General features: G+C 32.9%; 1 protein-coding gene across 2 annotated transcripts; it reads left to right on the top strand.

Moving 5' to 3' along the window:
* The first annotated feature begins 18,984 nt into the window (after positions 1 to 18,984).
* On the top strand, positions 18,985 to 23,348 carry LOC112711373 (polyadenylate-binding protein 1). Of its 2 annotated transcripts, none has more exons than XM_025764009.3 (6): positions 18,985 to 19,473; positions 19,611 to 19,716; positions 21,102 to 21,172; positions 21,810 to 22,001; positions 22,099 to 22,217; positions 22,941 to 23,348. In XM_025764009.3, exons 1-6 carry the CDS (start codon positions 19,342 to 19,344, stop codon positions 22,984 to 22,986), a joined length of 666 nt encoding a protein of 221 aa, XP_025619794.1. In that variant the 5' UTR covers positions 18,985 to 19,341; the 3' UTR covers positions 22,987 to 23,348. The 2 variants fall into 2 exon arrangements, with proteins under 2 accessions (XP_025619794.1, XP_025619795.1); XM_025764010.3 differs by having other exon boundaries at positions 19,014 to 19,473; positions 19,614 to 19,716.

Genomic DNA, 23,348 nt, shown 5'->3' with positions numbered 1-23,348 from the left:
TAACTCTATTATATGGCTCATGGTTGTTCTTCACTTGGCTTTCAATCTTCCACGAGTGTGTTCCAGGTTTTGCTAGGTAGACAATGACTTTTGTAAATAATATGAACAATGGGCTCTAGAATTGACCCAATAAAGTAAAAAAATACTCCACTCTCAATTTACCTCATAAACTTTAACATTAGGATAACCATCTGCACACCTAGTGAATTGAACATCGAGTCATTGTTAACTGTGCATGAGTAAATCGAATCAAAAGAAATAACCATCCAATTAAAAATAATGAATATAATCATCTGCATACCTATTGAATTGAACATTCGACATATCCATTGTTCTCATTGTTTAGTATTCTCATTGTCCACATATACTTTTCCTAATATATCAATCACAAATAAGATAAGTAGCTAAAGAAGATAACTTTTTAATTTTTATATAATGAATTTAAAATTTTGTTATTTTCTTTTTAAATATCTTAGAGATTTTAAATTTTTCATGGTTCGTGCATCCGTTAATTTCAAGTTCAAAATTTAAAAGGTAGAACAATCACATTAATTAGCTAATTAACTTTTAAAATTAAAATAAGGGTTTAATCATATTATTCTGTTGTTAAAGGGATACTTGGTTATTGGTTCTCATTCGGGTTCAGACTCCCTAATGGCTTTTGTGAAAGGTGTTTTTTTTTTCTTAAGAAGAAAGTTGCAAGTTAAAAAACATTTATGTTGTCACCATATTATTGAATATTATATCATCTATAAATGCAATTTAAAATTATATTTAGCAATTAGCAGTAGAATGTATAAAAATTTAAATAATTTATTTAAAAATGTTAAAAAATAATAAAATATTATATGAAATGAATAACAACGACAATGAAAAAGAATGAAATTTAAATATAAAAAATAATGAAATAAAACGACCATAGCTTGTAACTTGTATTAATGATCAAAATATAGGATTGATATAATTGGAGATCCTTGCTGTTTATGACCATTGTTTCCTGTTCTTAGAACGACAAGACGTTTAAACTAATTTCATTTTCAATGGTGTGATTTTTATGTTATTTAACATAAGTACCCATGAATAATTCAACAACCATGAATGATTGACTTATACAAAAAAAAGGTATTGTAAGTGTTGGGATTTAGGTCTAAACTAACCAATTCTGAAGTAAATCATGTCATGCATAACTAAAACAGAACACTCTAATTCTATAACACTGATTTTAAGGTTATAGCAACATGTAACATCTGACACATTGTGGATTCATAAAAAAATACAAGGGTCTAGTATCTATCTCGAGTACACCATAACACCAAAATAAAATAAAATAATCTACTATCTCTCTTGATTACAAGAAAATACCAACAAAACAAGCACCAAAGTCTAACGCTTTCAAAAACAAGATTGAACTAATGTCATAGGCAGCATATTTTTCATCAACTAAATATCTATAGTTTTGGATTTGAGCTACTACTCCCGCTTAATACAACATTATTGCGCCAACCAAAAGAGGATAACCTAGCTATAGATGTTCTCCCAGATCTCACCAACCTGCCTCTACCTCTGACAATTGTTCCTTTGCTTCTAATGATTGATGTTGTACCAGGTGTAGAAATAAACTGCATGAAATGTATGGTAGTCCCTACTCTAGCACCTTATATTGTTTAGGGTGTAACAATGAGTCCAACTTCTGAGTTATTTGCGGAATGATTTGTAAATCGAGACCTAGTAGACGGCAGAGCACTTGGAGAAGATCTCTTAATATTTTTTCTTTTAACAGGCTTTCTATTTGTTGCAGGATTTTGTGAAGGTTGTCGTTGAGGATTTTGTAGGAGGTTTGGTTGGAAATTTGGTTGAGGTTCCTGGTTTTGAAACAAGAAACAAAATATTTGGTGTGACACAATATTCAATGGCAAACGGCAAATGAAATATGCAGCAAATGAAATGGCTTTTACAACTACAGCTTGTGGGGTTGCTAAACCACTTTCCTCACCAGTGGTTGCTGCTTTAGCATCCGTAATTTCTGAGATTTTCTCCCAATACATTTTGACCAATTAATTAGCATATTCATCCCTCATAGATACATGCTCTTGAGATACACCACTCCCTCCAGTCATTGCATCTTTCTTTTTCTTACAGCTCCTCTTATTGTGACTAGGCTACAAACAAAATAGGTCATTGTAAGTACATAAGTTTCATTGTGGTTTATTGCAAACAAAATTGTTCATTGCAAACAAAATCAATGTGCTAAGCTAAATTTGACATTTATTTAACGTACCTCGAGATAGTATTTGCAAACAACAGTTTCATACTTCCTCTTCGTTCTGTGAGGGTTAGAGTTATCAGCAGGGCCATCATTCCTCTTGTCTCTCTTGGTAGCAAGTCTCCCAATAGGTTTTTTGTAGCGAGGTAAAAAAAAATAGGCAGGGTGTCTAGCTTCTCTCAGAACTCTTGGCTTTGAACTAGAAGGGTTGAAAACTGATAGGTTACATTGTATGTGCCCATGTTTAGTCAATTATGGGCAAACTCTTCAGGTCTTCTCTTCTGGTAAGCCTGGACAGCACAAAATTATTGATATGACAGAGATTACTTGCTTTTATTTTTATGCCAAAGTCAAACACATCACAAAGGCTATGATCCTTTAACCGCAGAGCAATAACTTTTTCATCTATCTGCAACAACAAAGCCATTTAATCTTCATGACCATCTTTAATGAGATGTTATATGCTGTAGTTTCCAACAAAATTTATATCCAAAATACGTTTAAGATTTGTACGTCAAAGATCAACGCTGTGCATAAAAAACCCATGACCTTGATGAAGAATAATCATTTTCCTTCAACCAGAACACGTGCATACAGAATTCAAAGTCAAATCCAACCAAATTCATGTAATCGCATGCAGGTGCAAGAATATATCCATATCCATTATAAGCTTCTTTTGAGTTAAGTTCCAGCGAAGTCAAGTAAACACGGCCACCATCATTAAGATCTTGAGGTCCTGGAGGCAAAGGAGGCAAGTCATCCTTCACGTGCATTTTCTTCAGATCAAAACACAGCGTCGTTTTGCTTTTGTTATCGATCAAGTAAGCTAAGTCCTTGAAATAAACACCATGTGCAAAATCCATGTCTGTGGGAGCCGAGAAGGAAGAACTACACGGATTTCAGGCACCGGATTCTGAGGATTAAACCATGGTTTGGTGGCAGTCTTCCTTTAAAGACTTGCCATGGGAAATGCAGATCAGCTTATAACCAAGAAATCGCAAGGGATCAAAAGCCAGAGAGTACATCATAAACAGTGATTTATCAAACCATGGAAAGGGCGAGGGGTGTGGTGGGATTATAGATAAACCTGTCACTAAAATGGCGGACAAGCATCAAGCCGTTGTAAGATTGTAATATATAAAAATAATTATCGGGGAGTTTGGGACAGAATATGCGATAGCGGCGGCATGGTCTACAAATCTTCTTACTGAAGTAGAAGAATGTTAATTCACGATGTTGAGGATCGATGAAGTCGGGATCTAGGATCAAACTGGAGAATCTTGTTCCTTGGATGGTGGTGTGGCACCGAGAGAAGTAAGGGTCAGAGATGAGAGAGAGCCACCACTTGGAGACACATTTGAAGGCCATGACATCTCTGAGGGAGAGAAGAACAAGGATTTTAGTGAGCAAGGCATCGTGTCTTTCAATTGCTTTGGCTGAAGAAGAGATTAACTCCGTTTTGTGGCTCATGGTTGTTCTTCACTTTGCTTTCAATCTTCCACGGGTGTGTTCCAGATTTTCCTAGGTAGACAATGACTTTTGTAAACAATGTGAACAATGGGCTCTAGAATTGACCCAATAAAGTAAAAAATACTCCACTCTCAATTTACCTTATAAACTTTAATATTAGGATAACCATCTGCACACCTAGTGAATTGAATAACGAGTCATTGTTAACTGTGCATGAGTAAATCGAATCAAAAGAAATAACCATCTAATTAAAAATAATGAATATAATCATCTGCATACCTATTGAATTGAATATCCGACATATCCATTATTCTCATTGTTTAGTATTCTCATTGTCCACCTATACTTTTCCTAATATATCAATCACAAATAAGGTAAGTAGATAAAGAAGATAACTTTTTAATTTTTATATAATGAATTTAAAAGTTTGTTATTTTCTTTTTAAATATCTTAGAGATTTTAAATTTTTCATGGTTCATGCATCCGTTAATTTCAAGTTCAAAATTTAAAAGGTAGAACAATCACATTAATTAGCTAATTAACTTTTAAAATTAAAATAAGGGTTTAATCATATCATTCCGTTGTTAAAGGGATACTTGGTTATTGGTTCTCATTCAGGTTCAGACTCTCTAGTGACTTTTGTGAAAGGTGTTTTTTTTTTCTTAAGAAGAAAGTTGCAAGTTAAAAAACATTTATGTTGTCATCATATTATTGAACATTATATCATCTATAAATGTAATTTAAAATTATATTTAGCAATTAGCAGTAGAATGTATAAAAATTTAAATAATTTATTTAAAAATGTTAAAAAATAATAAAAAATTATATGAAATGAATAACAACGACAACAGAAAAAAATAATTTTAAATATAAAAAATAATGAAATAAAATGACCATAGCTTGTAACTTGTATTAATAATCAAAATATAGGATTGATGTAATTGGAGATCCTTGCTGTTTAGGATCATTGTTTCCTGTTCTTAGAATGACAAGACATTTAAACTAATTTCATTTTCAATGGTTCGATTTTTATGTTATTTAACATAAGTACCCATGAATAATTCAACAATTTGCATAATTAGCCATGAATGGTTGACTTATCCAAAAAAATAGGTATTGTAAGACTTGGGATTTTGGGTTAAACTAACTAATTCTCATGAAGTAAATCATGTTATACATAACTGAAGCACACAACACTCTAATTCTATAACACTGGTTTTAAGGTTAAAGCAACATGTAGCATCTGACACATTGTGGATTCATAAAGAAACATAAGGGTCTAGTATCTATCTCGAGTACACCTAGGGGTGGAAACAGGTCAGGCCAGGCCAGGCTTTTCTCTTAACAGGCCTGGCCTGTCTTACAGTTGATTGGCCTGAACTTGGCCTGCAACCTGTTATAGGCTCTTTATAAAGTACTAGGCCTGGCCTGTTATTCAGCCTGGCCTGGTCTGAAGCCTGTTAAAAGGCCTGATAATTTTTTTTTACAAAAATAAAAATATTATTTAAAAAAATTATTTTTTAATAAAAATTGTTATACATAATATGTCATATATTTAATATTTATAAAAAATTTTAAACTTCAAACATATTTAAAATATACAAAAATATTTATAATAAAATATAATAAATTTAAAATATCTCATAATTTTATTAATAATAAATAATTATTTATATTTTTAATTATATTTTAACAGGTCCAGGCAGGCCTGACAAGCCTATAAGGCTAATTAGTAAGCCTGGGCCTGGCCTATTAATGTATTAAGGCTTTTAAGAGAGTTTGGGCCTGTACCTATTTTATAACAGGCCAGGCCAAACACATGCCAGACTGCAGGCCCCTGGCAGGCCGCCTGACCTTTTTCCACCCCTAAGTACATCATAACACCAAAATAAAATAAAAGAATATAATCTACTATCTCTCATGATTACATGAAAAGACCAACAAAACAAGCACCAAAATCTAACACTTTAAAAAACAAGATTGAACTAATGTCATAGGCAGCAAATTTTTCATCAACTAAATATCTATGGTTTTGGAGTTGAGCTACCGCTCCCGCTTAATACAACATTACTGGGCCAACCAAAAGGGGACAACCTAGCTATAGATGTTCTCCCAGATCTTACCAACCTGCCTCTACCTCTGACAATTGTTTCTTTGCTTCTAACATTTGATGTTGTACCTGGTGCAGAAATAAACTGCATAAAATGTGTGGTAGTCCCTACTCTAGCACCTTACATTGTTTAGGGTGTAACCACGAGTGCAGCTTCTAAGTTATTTGTGAAAGGATTTGTAAATCGAGGCCAGGTAGATGGCGGAGCACTTGGAGAATGTCTCTTAATATTTTTTCTTTTAACAGGCTTTTTTATTTGTTGCAGGATTTAGTGAAGGTTGTGGTTAAGGCTTTTGTAGGAAGTTTGGTTGGAAATTTAGTTGAGGTTCCTGGATTTGAAACAAGAAACAAAATATCAGGTGTGACACAAAATTCAATGGAAAATGGCAAATGAAATATGCAGCAAATGAAATGGCTTTTACAACTGAAGCCTGTGGGGTTGCTAAATCACTTCCCTCACCAGTGGTTGCTGCTTTAGCATCCGTAGTTTTTAAGATTTTCTCCCAATACATTTTGACCAATTAATTAGCATCTTCATTCCTCATAGCTACATGCTCTTGAGATGCACCACTCCCTCCAATCATTGCGTCTTTCCTTTTCTTACAACTCCTCTTATTGTGACCAAGCTACAAACAAAATAGGTCATTATAAGTACATAAGTTTCATTGTGGTTTATTGCAAACAAAATAGTTCGTTGCAAACAAAATCAACTTGCTAAGCTAAATTTGACATTGATTTAACGTACCTCGAGACAGTATTTGCAAACAATAGTTTCATACTTTCTCTTCGTTCTGTGAGGGTCAGAATTATCAGCAGGGCCATCATTCCTCTTGTCTCTCTTGGTAGAAAGTCTCCCAATAGGTTTTTTGTAGCGAGGTAAAAAATTAGGCAGGGTGTCTAGCTTCTCTCAGAACTCTTGGCTTTGAACTAGAAGCATCGAAAACTCATAGGTTACATTGTATGTGCCCATGGTTAGTCAATTATGGGCAAACTCTTCAGGTCTTCTCTTCTGGTAAGCCTGGACAGCACAAAATTATTAATATGGTAGATATTACTTGCTTTTATTTTTATGCCAAAGTCAAACACATCACAACGGCTATGATCCTTTAACCGCAAAGTAATAACTTTTTCATCTATCTACAACAACAAAGCCATTTCATCTTCATGACCATCTTTAATGAGATGTTGTATGTTGTAGTTTCCAACAAAATTTATATCCAAAATACGTTTAAGATTTGTACGACAAAGATCAACGCTGTGCATAAGAACCCACGACCTTGATGAAGAATAATCATTTTCCTTCAACCAAAACACGCGCTTATAGAATTCAAAGTCAAATCCAACAAAATTCATGTCATCGCATGCAGGTGCAAGAATGTATCCATATCTATTATAAGCTTCTTTTAAGTTAAGTTCAAGCAAAGTCAAATAAACACGGCTACCATCATTAAGATCTTGAGGTCTTGGAGGCAAAGGAGGCAAGTCATCCTTCACGTGCATCCGTTAATTTCAAGTTCAAAATTTAAAAGGTAGAACAATCACATTAATTAGCTAATTAACTTTTAAAATTAAAATAAGGGTTTAATCATATCATTCCGTTATTAAAGGGATACTTAGTTATTGGTTCTCATTCGGGTTCAGACTTCCTAGTGGCTTTTGTGAAAGGTTTTTTTTTTTCTTAAGAAGAAAGTTGCAAGTTAATAAACATTTATGTTGTCATCATGTTATTGAACATTATATCATCTATAAATGTAATTTAAAATTATATTTAGCAATTAATAGTAGAATATATAAAAAATTAAATAATTTATTTAAAAATGTTAAAAAATAATAAAATATTATATGAAATGAATAACAACGACAACGGAAAAAATAAATTTTAAATATAAAAAATAATAAAATAAAACAATCATAGCTTGTAACTTGTATTAATGATCAAAATATAGGATTGATGTAATTGGAGATCCTTGCTGTTTATGATCATTGTTTCTTGTTCTTAGAATGACAAGAAATTTAAACTAATCACATTTTCAATGGTGTGATTTTTATGTTATTTAACATAAGCATCCATGAATAATTCAATAATTGGTGACTTATCCAAAATAATAGGTATTGTAAGAAATGGGATTTAGGCATAAACTAACCATTTCTCATGAAGTAAATCATGTTATACATAACTGAAATACAACATTCTAATTCTATAAAACTGATTTTAAGGTTAAAGCAACATGTAGCATCTGACACATTGTGGATTCATAAAGAAACATAAAGGTCTAGTATCTATCTTGAGTACACCATAACACTAAAATAAAATAAAAGAATCTACTATCTCTCTTGATTACATGAAAAGACCAACAAAACAAGCACCAAAGTCTAATGCTTTCAAAAACAAGATTGAACTAATGTCATAGGCAGCATATTTTTCATCAACTAAATATCTATGGTATTGGAGTTGAGCTACTGCTCCCGCTTAATACAACATTACTGGACCCACAAAAAGAGAATAACCTAGTTATAGATGTTCTCCCAGATCTCACCAACCTGCCTTTACCTTTGACAATTGTTCCTCTGCTTCTAACAGTTGATGTTGTACCAGGTGTAAAAATAAACTTTATAAAATATGTGGTAATCCCAACATTAGCACCTTACATTGTTTAGGGTGTAACCACGAGTGCAGCTTCTAAGTTATTTGTGGAAGGATTTGTAAATAGAAGTCTGGTAGATGAAGGAGCACTTGGAGAAGGTCTCTTAATATTCTTTTCTTTTAACCGGCTTTCTATTTGTTGCAGGATTTTGTGAAGGTTGTGGTTGAGGCTTTTGTAGGAGGTTTAGTTAGAAATTTGGTTGAGGTTTCTGGAGTTGAAACAAAAAATAAAATATTAGGTGTGAGGCAAAATTCAATGGCAAATGGCAAATGAAATGGCTTTTACAATTGCAGCCTGTGGGGTTGCTTAATCACTTCCCTCATCAGTGGTTGCTGCTTCAGCATCCGTAGTTTCTAAGATTTATTTCCAATACATTTTGACCAATTAATCAGCATCTTCATCCCTCATAGCTACATGCTCTTGAGATACACCACTCTCTTCAGTCATTGCATCTTTCCTTTTCTTACAGCTCCTCTTACTGTGACCAGGCTACAAACAAAATATGTCATTGTAAGTACATAAGTTTTTATTGTGGTTTATCCAAATAAAATAGTTCATTGCAAATAAAATTAACTTGCTAAGCTAAATTTGACATTGATTTAACGTACCTTGAAACAGTATTTGCAGACAACAGTTTCATACTTCCTCTTCGTTCTGTGAGGGTCGGAGTTATCAACAGGGTCATCATTCCTCTTGTCTCTCTTGGTAAAAAGTCTCCTAATAGATTTTTTGTAGCGAGGTAAAAAAATAAGAACGGTGTCTAGCTTTTTCCAGAACTCTTGGCTTGGAACTAGAAGCATCGAAAACTCATAGGTTACATTGTATGTGCCTATGGTTAGTCAGTTATGGGCAAACTCTTCAAGTCTTCTCTTCTGGTAAGCCAGGATAGCACAAACATGCCTACAAGAAAGGTAAGTTAATTGCCATAGTCTATAGCTCCTTGTCCCTTTGCCCAAGTCTACACTAACCATTATGGGTAAGCACTGCACTTTATACACATTTTCAGCATCATCTCCAGTTGGAAGAACCTTCATTTATTACTTTCTTTCTTCTCCCTCTCCAATATGCTCTGTTGTATTGGAGCTAACATTCCATTGTATACAATCAATGCTTTTTTATTTCTTGTAATAATTCTCATGATATAGCACCTGACTTCTTTTAACATGGTGATAATGGATTTCTCCTCATCTTTTTAACCTTACCATTAGACACTTCATAATTATTGTTCGTCCATCTTTGAGTATTCACTAAAATAATTTTTTAAAATCTTTCTATAGTAACATTGAAGTATTGGGTTGTTGTGGCCTTGGCACATGCCCACATACACATTTTTATCTGCTTGTCATTCCACTTCTTTCATAAATTTTATCATATATGCATGGCACAAAATCTGTGAGTGACCCCTAGATACAGTTCTCCTATAGCCGGTATTAATCCCTAATAGCAAATGACATAACCAACAATAAAAATCATAATTACTTTCCTAATTTAAATCACTAAAATGAAAAACTAATACAAATCACTATAAATTTCCAAAAATAGTGGCAAATGCTTAAAATAATACACATCGATAACATGAGCATAATTTTGCAAATAATATATATATCAATAAACGAAATAATTCACTATAAATGATCTTAATAATCATGCAAATAATACATATAAAAGAAATTCATAAACCAATCACTACATTGAGTCACTAAATTCAGTAAGTATATTAAGTACCTTTTACATATTTGACAAAGTTAAACCCGTTTTCTTTAAAATCTCCAAGATCCTCTAAAAATCATTTGCAACTCTCTTTGTTCTCAGATTCTACAATTGCATACGCAATAGGATATATTTGGTTTTCATTCTATCCTACAGCTGTAAGCAACTAACCCTGCGTAGTACCCTATGAGAAATACACATAGATAAGTTTGGAGGAATTTTATTGCCATGTAGGTTCAGATACTAATGGACCAAGTGCGTAACCAATGTTAAGATACTTTTGGCACATGGAGATCATCTTTTGTGGTTATAAGGTGAGTTTTTTTATTCTATGGTACATTTGTCAGTATTTGCATCTTTTCCAAGTATAAATGGTAATTTATTCTTTTCTTTTCATAAAACTCTATGTGGCATGCATTCTAGTCAAACTAGTATTGTGTTTATTTTGTAACTTTCAGTTTTAATCATTTTCATTTCTATTATTAATCTCTATGATGATGACTTTTAATGGTAATTTAATTTTGATGATAATTCTTAGGAGCAAAATAATTCAATTTTCTTTAATATAACAATGATGAGTAATTGTTAGGATATTTTAATAAGGGTTTGATTTTATATCATTTTCTTTATTTGATTAGGGTTTTTTTCATTTTAAATCAATATTATTTTATCTTTTACATCTCTGATAAAATATTTAGTATAATGTTACTCAAAATGCTAATGAAATTTAAATTATATTTTGAGTTATTTTTTTTGTGGTCTATTATTTTATTTTTATGTTTAAAATAATTTTACATGATCAAGTCATTTTGGTAATCAAATTTAATAAAATTAGTCCAATAGCTTAAAGATTGATAACTAGAAATTTTAGTTGGGAAAATAGGAGAAAAAATATAGACAAAAGAAGAAAAAAGATTTAGTGCGGTGCTACGAGGAGCAGAATGCGGAGGTGCAGTGTAGCGTTGTGAGGAACAGAATATAGAGATTCAGCATGACACTATAAGGAATAGAATGGAGGTACAGTGTGGCGAGTGGGCAGAATGAAGGCGCAGTGACCAACACGGGCCAAAGTTTGATGATTGAGGCAAGACAAACAAAAACAAAAGAGGCTAGTGGTTGAGAGCTTGAGGTTCGTGATAGTGGCCGTGTGGGAGTAGTCAACCACCGAACATGAGTGAGAGTGAGAGAGAGATGCGTATTATCCTAATTAAAGAAGAGAAAATACTCAATTGCTCCCTCGCCCACAGAGACTTAGTAATTTACTCTCTCACTGGACGAGATTGGGTGACTCGAGCACTGGTCCAAACACAATTGAGTTGTCTGATTAAGTCAATTTTTGTCTATAAATTTGACCATATTATTTTTAAATCGGGCCAAAAATAAAAAAATAATTTTAAATTTAAACTGGACTGGACCATGTACACCTCTAATGTAGGTTATAAAAAAGGTGGTTAAGCTATAATAAAGGTGGTTGTGGGTATGAAAAGATTATAATACCTATAAAGGCCAAGACTCAATTGGACTTAAAAAATAATTAATGCTTAACACTCACATTAAATTCATATTAGATTTTAAAAGTCTAAGTCGTAATGGGAGAGAGATACAAGCTGCTAAAGGAATTACAAATTTTGAGTATTAACGATGACTAATAATAATAATCATCGTGAATCGTATTACATGACTAAACTAATTGAGTTCAACCAAATTAGCTTAATCACTGACTGATCCAACAAAATCTCCTATGCCATGTAGTGCGTGAATTTCTCTCCACTATCATAAAGATGTTACATTTTTTACTGATATAAATAAACAAACAATTAACTAAATGCACAGAATATTGCATAAGACAATTTTTAATGGGGCAAAGAATTGCAAACAACTAATTGTACATAAATATTGGTATGAGTGTGTTTAAAATTAATTTTAATTAAAATTAGATCAATGTTAATGTGATTTGCATTTGAATATTTTTTGTCAAATATATTTTTAAAAAATAAATATTATTTGAATAATATTAACCAACATTATATTAAAATACAAAATTATTAAAATAAAAATAAAAATTCAAGACTAACATGTCACTCTTTAATATAAAAAGGTCAAAATAGGTAATTAACATTTTATCAACATCTCAATATAATTTTCAAAGATAAAAAAATAAAAATGGTTCTTTTCACAAAAAATATCTTTAGAACAAAGTTGAGTTTACATTAAATTAATAAAATATTATTTAAATATAATTGTATTCATTCGAGGCAATTTTAGTGTGTATTGAAAAAGAAAAAGTCTAGGGGCCAGCAACTTTGGTGTTTTCTGGCCAGCACTTAACCATCAAAGTAAAGATGAGTAATTTTTTACCATTAGATGTAATCTCACACCATTAAAAACACTATTGATGGCCAATTAATGGTTACAAAACACCAAAATTGCTGGCCCCCTAACATTCCTCATTGAAAAATAATCAATGAGAAATCAAATATACACAAATCGTGTGAAATTCTTTGATTAATTATAAATTTAAAAATTATCCAAAATAATAAAAGTTTCAGGAACTAATAACGACAAAAATAACAAATAACTTATTATTTTGAACTAATTTGTTTTAAAAATACTTAAATAATTATTTATAAAATACATAAAAAATTTTGAGAAAAAAAATCCAATTTATAACCACAATGAATAATAGTTTACCAACAATCCAACACAATTGAGTTAGTACATACTCACCCAATCTTTTGGATACAAATAACGTTAAATAAAAATCATTATAGTGAATTAATGATCAAAATTTCTCCTTTTGTTCGTATTTAAATACCATTGATGAGAGTCTAACAAATAAAATTAAGACCAAATAGATAAATTTTTTGCATAGTAAATCTAGTTAACCAATAACCATCCAAAAGTATAGATTTCAATTATTTTCATTTTTCAAGTTGAAAAATGTTAAGTGGTCAAATTATTTTTATAATTAAATTTAATTAATTTTTTAACTAAAATTTTTAATTATTAATTCTTAAATTATTGGATCAACTTAGTTAATTTTTTTAAATCAAAGGAATGCATCTTTTATTGATTCAATAAATAAAAGAATTGGTCTAAATATGGACAATATACAAGGACAAATAAGAAAAAGTTTCACCCAAAATTAAAGACTAGCTACTTAAATACATTTGTCGAGAAAAAAAGTTAAAGAGAAAAATCCCTTGCACAGACATAACGAGAGGCTTTTTCCACCGCCATGGCCAAAGAGAGCTTTCAACTTTCAACGACCAGTGAGTTTCTTACATAGTTATCAGAACCGAACCAGTAATTAACCCAGTCATACTATTGGGTCACTGAGTCACTGGTTCAACCGATAGATCATTGATTTACCCGATTGATCCAGTCATAATTAAATAAAAATATAAAATTATAAAAATAAAATTAAAATTAAACGTTAAATACATGTTTTCAAAAAATATATTTATGACAATTAAATATCAATTTTTATATATAATTTATGGTATAAAAACAGATAATAAATTAGTCACTAGTACAAAATATTTTTTCAATTTAAACGAACAAGAGAAATAAAAGAGAACACAATCAATATCAATATATCAATATGTTTGTATATTATATGTTATTACTTGTGTTGGTATCTATGTCAATCTATGTTTAAAAGAACAAAAATAAATAAATAAAAATTCATTCAAAATTTATTATATATTTAGTTTTTGTCATATATATTAAAAAGAGTCAAGGTGGCACAGTGGTAAGATGAGGTGCCACATTCTTACCCACCCGAATTCGATTCTTTCTCGCTGCATTTTTGGAGTTCTATGATAGTTCAGCAGCGCGCAGGTGCACTGTGGACCCGTGCGGGTTTAATGCAGTCTGGAGTGCGAACCGGCCAATTTTCAACGAGTTTGACCACAATTGACCGGTTCAATTGCAGGTTCGGTCCAATACATTAACCGAACCGGCCAGACTATCGGTCACCAGTTTTTCAGTCAAAACGGTTGGTCTGGTCCGGTTCTAATAACTATGATTTCTTAATTTCCACAAGCTCCAAGCTAGGTAAGTCGTCAATTCCAATTTCTCTTTCGCCTTACTACCTCTACTAATATGATTTCGGAGTTCATTCCACGGAGTTCATTCCACCCTTTCCAAGGATCATCGATGTGGTTCAGTACCAGAAAGTCCACCATCCTCTATGTCAAGGCACCCCAAAGGTAGTTCTCACTGATTCTGTAGTGGTTCAGTACCGTTTCTGCAGTCAATCTACATCGAGGACAAGTCGGGTCCATCGATGGAGTTCTGGCATAAAATTTTTGCATAACTAGTAAACCCCATGAAAAACCTTCCATAAAAAATTCTTCACTTTTAATTGATATTTAAGTTTTCAAAGATCTTACCAGATCTTTTTATTTTGGCATTGTGTAGGCAAGAACTCTGATGGTGAATGAAAGAAATGGAAGGCTACTTTATATTTGGATGTCGTCAAATAGCTACCTGATTTTTCTTTTAGCCAGGTAATTGTATCTTCTTCTCCCATGAATTTATGTATTCAGAATTGTTGTAGCTACTTCTTGGCTGTAAATGTTTCTGATCAAAACTTGATTCCATTTCCTATCTAAGTGAATTAAATCGGATACCCATTTTGGATGGTAATTAGTGTAGGAATTTGGAATTGCTATAATTATTGTGAACTCCTGGCCTGTACCCAGGACTCTTCTTTAATACGAACAATATTATCTTTACCAGATTTTCACATACACCATTTTTCTATCACTTTGCATCCTTCAATTATACTTTTCTACCCATGACGAATTGTTCCCTGACTCGGCTCTCATGAAATTGAAATATCTTCTGTAGTATTTGCTCTTATAAACCTTGCTAATCACTGAGTTAGGTCGAGTTAAAAGTCTCCAACCTTGCTTGGCTAGCATTGAAAGTAGACTTTTAAGTCTTTGAAGTTGAGGCTTCCCTAATCTTTTGGTCTGCATGAAATCTGCCACCCTAATCAATGCATATTCTTTTCGTATCTTTTTGTCCCCATCAGAAATTAAACATTGCTTTTTGTATTTCATCCGTCAGCGATTCTGATAACTCGAAGCAACTCAGAGTATATAGAGGTACTGCCATGGCTACAACCTTTATTAGGACTTCTCTTTTACTCGCAGACGATAATGATCTCTTCCAATGTTGAAGTTTTTGAAAAACTTTGTCTTTGATTTAATTGAATGTCTCTCTTTAATCTCTGAATAACCGCCAATAGCCCAAGATATTTTTTTGATTTCCAATATGAGAAACCATTGGAATTTCAGCAAGGTGATCACGAGTAGTGTTAGGGGTGTTATGGCTAAAAAAGACTAATGACTTGTCTAGATTAACTAATTGACCGCTAATTTTCTCATAGTTCCTCAAAATTAAGATCAGATTTAAGCAATCATCTTCCGTGCTTCTGCTAAATAAAATTGAATCATCTGCAAAGAATAGATGGTTGAGCTTAGGATAGTTGTGATTAAATCTCAATCCTAAAAATGTCAACCTCTACTCTCCTTTGTAGAGCATATAAAAAAGACTTTTTGCACAAAAAAAATAGGTAGGGGGATAGAGGTCATCTTGACCCAACCATCTACATGGTTTGAAGAAACCATGAAGCTATTCATCCATAGTAACAGAGTAAAAAATGATAGTCACACTCTTTAATCCATGTCATCCACTTTTTGCAAAATCTCAATTTCTTCATTATAGCCCAAACAAAAACTATTTCACCCGATCATAAGTCTTACTCATGTTAAGTTTCAGGGCCATGCCATGACTGTCGAACTTCTTATTCTTTAGAAAGTGCATAAATTCATGTGCAATTAAAACATTATCACTAATAAACCTTCCTTTGATGAAGGTACTCTAAGAATCATTGATAAGCCTATTCATGATAAACTGTAATTTGTGCAACCAAAATCTTAGACATTATTTTATAAAAAAACACTACTAAGGTTTATGGGTCTGGTGTGCTTCATAGTATTGGCATTACGAATTTTAGGGATCAAATAAATATGTGTATAAGTGAATGCCTTAAGAATTTTACCTCTAGAAAATAAAAATGCTTTATTGGTTCTATGACTTTTTTTATGGTGTCCTAGAAAAAATTGAAAGAATTTGAATGTGAACTTATTATCTCCCGAAGCGAAGAATGGGTTAATTGAAAAAATAGAATTTGGATCCTCTAAATTTTGAATTTTCATTTTAGAGGGTAAAGTGTTATCTCTCATCCTTGAATGGTTTTTCTCTCATATTTTCTCTTGGTCCCACCTATGAAATAAATGGTGAGAGATTATACTTTACTCTCTAAAGTGAAATTCAAAATTTAGAGGATCCAAATCCAAAAAATAGCATCTTTTATCTCTTTCTTCACAACCGGTCTGACCAACATCTTGTTAGTTGCTCTACCAATTTTCTCTAGTATGCCTAGTAGTTCTTCGTCTGGGTCTTTTGGGTTACTAGTTGTCAAGATGTTTTCAAAGTAGCCTTGAGCAATGCTAGCAATTCCTTCCGATTTTGGCACCGAATTTTCTTGTTCATCTTCTAATGTATGAATTTTATTCTTTCTATTCATTGCTTGATACTTGAAATGAAAGAACATTGTGTTTAACATTGTGTTTCTATCCCCCATTGAAGCCACTGAATTCTAGATTTTTTCTTCCAAAATCTTTCCTCTTGAATCAACGCTTCCTCTAACTCTTCCTCAAGAACCCGTACTTCCACTCTATTAGCACTATCTCTGTTTTCCAACCCGGTTGCTAATTTGTCTTTAGCATTAACAATTCAAATTTGGGAGTTAGACATAGAGTTTTTCTGCTATTCCACTATCTTGTGCATACACTCCTTCAACTTACTAGCAAGTTAAAACATCAGAAATTCTATTTTCTCTTGATTCCATGCTTGTTTAATTATATCTACCACTTCTTCATTCTCACACTACCTTTCTTAAAAGTGAAACCTCCTTTTGACCTTACGCTCCTCCGTATCCGCACTAAGTAATAGAGGTTTATGGTTAAATGCATCACATAAGAATTACGAAACTCCTCTCTCCAAGCATTCTTCATGAGCACTCTGTCTAGCCTTTTCCGAATGTAATTCCTCCTAAATTGTCTATTATTCTAGTTAAAATCTCTCCTTCAAAACCTGAATCCACGTGCCTTCCAGAATCCATAAAGTCATTGAAGCTGGCTATTGATGAAGCCGACTTCTCCCTACCTCCTTCCTTTTCATAATGAGCTTTACTTGTATTGAAATCTTCCATCACTATCATCTTCGCATCCCTTTCTTCCATTAATTAGGTGTAGTATTCTCGAGAACTATTTCTCTCTTTCTGCCTCTTCTAAGTACAAATAAACCCCATTATCTCCTATTTTTTACTCTACTGTTCATGACTTGTTGTGAAATGAATTAAATGGTATTCATAATTGAGTATTTGCACATCTAAGAATTTCCTCCAAGCTATTCTAAACCTCCCGATTGACCTATAGGATCACTAGTAAATACTGACTAAAAGCTAGTTTTTCGAAGCATCTCTTTTACCTTCGAGTTGTTTTTTTGTCTAACAAAGGAACAACATCTCGAGGGAATGTGATTTAATAATCCCTTTCATGTTGTGAACTGTCAGGAATTTTTCCAAACTCTGACAGTTCCACACGGGCATTTTCATGCCTCTTGAGGTGCCAATGCAAGGGTGGCACCCTCTCCCTTTTCAGCAACTTCTAATCTCTCCTGACACTGTTTTTTAGGTACAGTACTATCTCTATTTCCTTCTAAACGTCTTTTCACTCTCGTTATTGTTTTTGCCGAGAGTTTCTTCCTTGCCATTTGCTTTATGTTCTATTTTTTCATCCCCTTTTTTCTCTCTGGTTCCTCCGCAACGCCTAATGAGAAGGTACCAGCGAAGCTGGATAACTGAAATGGTTTCCCTATTCCTTGATGATTCTAACCAGCCTCGTTTATCTCTATCCTCATGCTTCCTTACGTTTGCTTTTCTCTGCTTGAACCTCTCTATTTTGGCCGCTTTGAATTTTTTCGGTTTTTTTACCAGCGAATTGTCATCTTGTACCAAAAGATTAGCAAAAGTAGGTATCAGGCAAATTAAACTAGGATTGGTGGTCTCGTTGATCTCTGGACATCTTTGTCAGCCTTACTTTTTCAATTTACAGACTGATTTTCTTTTTGCTCATTCATCCTCTCCAACGTTCCCAACCTCCATATCTTCCAAATACCTTCCACACACCCTTAATTCATGCCCAATACTTCTACAACAATGATAGAAATTTTTTATCATCTCATATTTGAGCTGCACTTTAATTACCTTGTTATTACTTCTTGAAATTTTTAGAATTTAAAGAAGTGAATTTGTCACGTCTATTATAACCTAAATCTTAATGATACGATCCTTTTGGTTTTTCATAGTAAACAGGTCTATATCCAAAATTTCTCTAATTGCTTCACATACTCTTGTTCCCAAAATCTTAATTTTACAATGCTCTGGTAGTTTCTACTACAATTAGATCCATATAGAAATATGTGCGAAGTTATTTTCATTATCTTTACAACATCTTTTAAGATTTAGAATTGTGTTTTTAAATAATCATAAAATCTCTCTTTCCACTTGAAGCAAATTCAATTCCTTTTGGAAGAAAAATTAAAAGAGATTGCCTCCTAAATCTATAATTTAGTTAACCTATTACTAAAATGATTTGATTGTGTATTTGTTTCAATAAATCTTCATAAATCTTACAAGATGATTTAATCAATGTTTGTTTTTATTTATGAAATCCTGAAACATTTTTTTTTGATAAAACCATATTCCCTATTTGACCTTGGGCTTCTCTTCCCCGGTTCCCCCTCCTCCCTAACCCTAATAATCCCTATGACTTTTGTCATGTGACAAAGAAAGGAAATTTATTTTTTACAAAAGATAATAAATCACTAAATCAGTGCCTCCCTCCCCTTTCCCTACCGAAAAACTCAGATCAACCCTATCTCACTGTCTCAGCTTTCTTTCAATTCATCCATCAAAATCAAAATTAAAATAATTATATTCACCGAATCTCAGAGAGAGAGAGAGAGAGAGAGAGAGAGAGAGAGAGAGAGAGAGAGAGAGAATGGAGCAGGAAGAACACGAAGTGTACGGTGCCGACATCCCCGACGAAGCTGACATGGACGCCGACGCCGACCTTCAGGAACACGATGACGACCATGACAACAACCACCATGCCTCCTCTCACGCTAACAAGGTTCGTTCTTTCCTTCTATCATTCTTCCGTTGCTTTCTAGGTTCTTCTTTTTCTCTTTCCTAGGTTTCCTTTTTTAATTATTCAGTGTTATCTCTCTGATTCTGAATCTGGTTCTGGATGTTCTTTTGGTTGAACAGCAGGACTTGGAGGACATGAAGAAGAGGCTGAAGGAGATTGAGGAAGAAGCTAGCGCCCTACGTGAAATGCAGGCCAAGGTCGAGAAAGAGATGGGCGCTGTTCAAGGTTCCTTTTTTTCCCCCTAAAATCTGATTTTTATTTATGTTGATTTATTTCATTTTATCGTTAATTTTAATTTAATTGCTTTTTTGGTTGTTGAGAACGTTGCATAGGGTTATGTTGTTTGCTTGCTTTATTGATTGCTTGAACTGTATATAGACGGTGGATCCAACTATATATTTAACTGTATGAGTTTAGTTTTGCTTCTCACATGAAGCATTTATGATTGCACACTCTTAAGTCTTAAAATTCCGTTGCAAATTGGTTTTTGGGCTATCTTAATTTTATGATTGGGGAAGTGAGAATGGATTTTGAGTCTATAGTTGGTGTAATGGGTGCCAAGTCACCTGTTGTGCAAAATTTGTGGGGGATAACGATAACTTTATATAGCATCTATTGCATGATTAGCATTTGTGATGTTTTGAAACAGATGAAACCAGTGTGTTTAAGTTACGATGAACACATAGTTTTTGGATAGGGAAGTAAAAAGAGACAAATAGGTGGGATGTTTCTGCCATTTATCTTCTTTTTTCTTCTGGCAATAACAAACTCCTTCAAGTAGCTGGGGTTTCTGTATGATCGAGCTGAATTTTGCTCACGGAATACAGATATCACTCAGATATTTTCTTCCCCTTTTTGTTATATCCTAGATGTATCCTGTTATCAGTTGCAAAAGAAATTCAATAACTGAGCTTCATTTTGCTAGGTGGGGTCAGCTACAATTTGCAGAAGATTCAGCAATAACTTTTTCTTTGAAAATTATTCTTTGACTTTCATCATACTTTAGCGGATGAAACTAATCTATTTTTTTCGTGGGAAATGAAAGCAAACAATATCAGCTCTTTCTTATTTTGGTCTATGAATACACTCATTTTCGTCTGCTTATTCAATATCTACATTGACAAGGCACACGGAGACTAGAAATCAAACCCTAACCACACTGTAGAACATATGTTCAAGAAAACCTGTTCACTGTTCTGTCAGAGATTGGGACAGGAGATGCAATAAATAGGTTGACGAGAAATCCATTAGTAATTAATATAGATAATGGAGACGGGAAAGTGAATACTGGGATTTGGTTGAATGGAAGATGCACTGAATGGTTTTATAGTTATACTATAAATTAGGCATTTCTTGACTTGGTGAAAAAATTATTTTCGCTATCTGTTAAGCTGCATCGTTGAATTAATCATTCATTTCTTGTACATTTCAACATGTGTAAGATGCCAGCCATCTGTTTTAGAATAGTATAGGTGATTGGTAGTATAATGTTCAATTTTTCATCTCTATGGCTGGACTTTAAATTTAAAATTTTCCATATATTTGAGACTTCTAATAATAATATTAGCATCTTTCTGCAAATGACATTTTTATTCTATTTTGATTTGTAGATTCAACTGGATCTTCTGCAAGTCAAGCTGAAAAGGAGGAAGTGGATTCTCGATCAATCTATGTTGGTAATGTGAGGTTTGCATATCTTTATTCTGTATGTCTTTATTTTTATTCCATACCGCTGTGTGATGTGTGGTGACTTGATACTGTTATGCATTTTATTTTACATCTGTACTTGTGAAGTAGACCATGTGCACAAGTAAACTGATTTAGCATTTTAGCTGTATGTAGGTTTATGTAGCCCCAATCCACTTCTAGCTTTTGCTCAAAGTTTTGGAATTCCATAAACTAAACCGAACATGAAATTTGGTTTTTATGATATTACTGCTTGGTCTTTTGATAGATTCTTCAATTTCGACAATGTTTGAGTTTGTGTTGAGAATGGGAATCTCTTGGCTATTTTACATCATCTTTTTGGTAAATTTTTTGTACATTTGTCCTATTGTGAAGAATTGAAGAGCTGGGGAATAAATGAAAAGGAGCTTTCTATATTAGTATGTTGTATAAAGATTTTCTTGATTCTCTTGCTGTTCTATATCATATTCGTATTGATGTGTTTTGATGACTATGACAAGCTCTTGCACCCCTTGAGTATTGACAGTCAAGTTTGTTGAATTGTTTCTCATCAAGCATCTAGTTTCATTATAACATTGTAAGCATCCAACTGAATTTCATAATGATTAAATGGTTTCCAAATTATGATTCAGGTTGACTATGCATGCACACCTGAAGAAGTTCAACAGCATTTTCAGTCGTGTGGAACTGTGAACAGAGTTACAATATTGACAGACAAATTTGGGCAGCCAAAAGGATTTGCTTATGTAGAGTTCGTTGAGATAGATGCTGTTCAGAATGCTCTCCTGTTAAATGAATCAGAATTGCATGGTCGACAACTGAAGGTCTTCATTATCAGATAATTTGTACAAGTTTACTTAGTTTTTCCCCTCCCCCTTCCATTTGATTATACTTGTTCTTGAATTCTGCTTTTCTGTTCAGGTGTCTGCTAAGCGTACAAATGTTCCTGGGATGAAACAGTATTTTGGAAGACGACCTGGGGGTTTCCGATCCAGGAGGCCTTTCATGCCTGCTCCATTCTATCCACCATATGGTTATGGGTAAGCTATAATCATAAACTGAAGAATGTAGAAAATATGCCTTTGATTTGTTGCTTCTTTCGTATGTTCTTCCATGAGCTGTGTACATTTTGGTGACTTACAAAGTGAAAGTACGTTTCGGTTGAAATGGTCTTTTAGGGCTTGTTTGGATGAGCTTCTAAGAAAAGGTCTTTTTTCAAGTTATCTTTTTTTAAAAGATCTTATAGAGAAGTAAAAGTAATTTTATGTTTGGATATCTCATGTAAAAAGGTCTTTTTATTTATCAATTATGTTTGGGTATAACAATATAAAAGTACTTTTTTGTTTATTTATTACATGAAAAACATCTTTTTTTCTTAAAAAAAGATCTTTTAAAAAAAGATGTAAATTACAGCTTCTCAAAAAAGATTTTTTTTTTATTTTACTAGTGCTTTTACTTTTACTATTAGAAATTTGCCAAACACATTAAAAAATAAAAAAAGATCTTTTTTCATTGAAAAAAGATCTTTTTTGAACAAAATAATGGCATGAAAAAAGATCTTTTTTGAACAAAATAATGGCGCTCAAACATGCACTTACATCTATAGCCTGATATTACTGAGAAATAAATAAATGTGTTTGACGCTCGACAGTAATACATCTAATGATAACTCTGGTGTTATTCAGTTTTCTAAATCTGAAATTTTTGTGATAAAAGTGTTGAACATTACGTCATATGATTGATCAAATCATTTTAACATGCAGAAGGGTCCCAAGGTTTAGAAGACCTACTCGATACAGGCCATACTAGTGCTCAATTTCAGAGATTAACGGATTATCATCACCGTGTTTACGATAAAGGAGGACAAGGCGTTATTGATTTACCATTGTAATAATTTTCGTTGGTGGGAGCAAGGACATGATGAATCTTTGATTTACACACACCAGACAAAATTAAATGCCCTTTGCTCCGTTAGATGTATGATATGATCAAATGTTTAGGTTGGTCGCATCATTACTGTTTTACTAAGCTTTGTATGTTCCTATTACAGAGGGTTGTGAAAGTTTACGTTATACACACACTAACGGTGTAGGCAACTATGTAGGCGAATTTCGGAGTAGTGTTTTATTATTGTGACCTTTTAAGTTATTAAATTAAACGATACTGTTCAA

This window comes from Arachis hypogaea, chromosome 9 (genome assembly GCF_003086295.3).
Source record: "Arachis hypogaea cultivar Tifrunner chromosome 9, arahy.Tifrunner.gnm2.J5K5, whole genome shotgun sequence".
Lineage (NCBI taxonomy): Eukaryota > Viridiplantae > Streptophyta > Magnoliopsida > Fabales > Fabaceae > Arachis > Arachis hypogaea.
The sequence above is the reverse complement of the archived record's forward strand: the minus strand, read 5'-3'. Positions and strand labels throughout refer to the sequence as shown.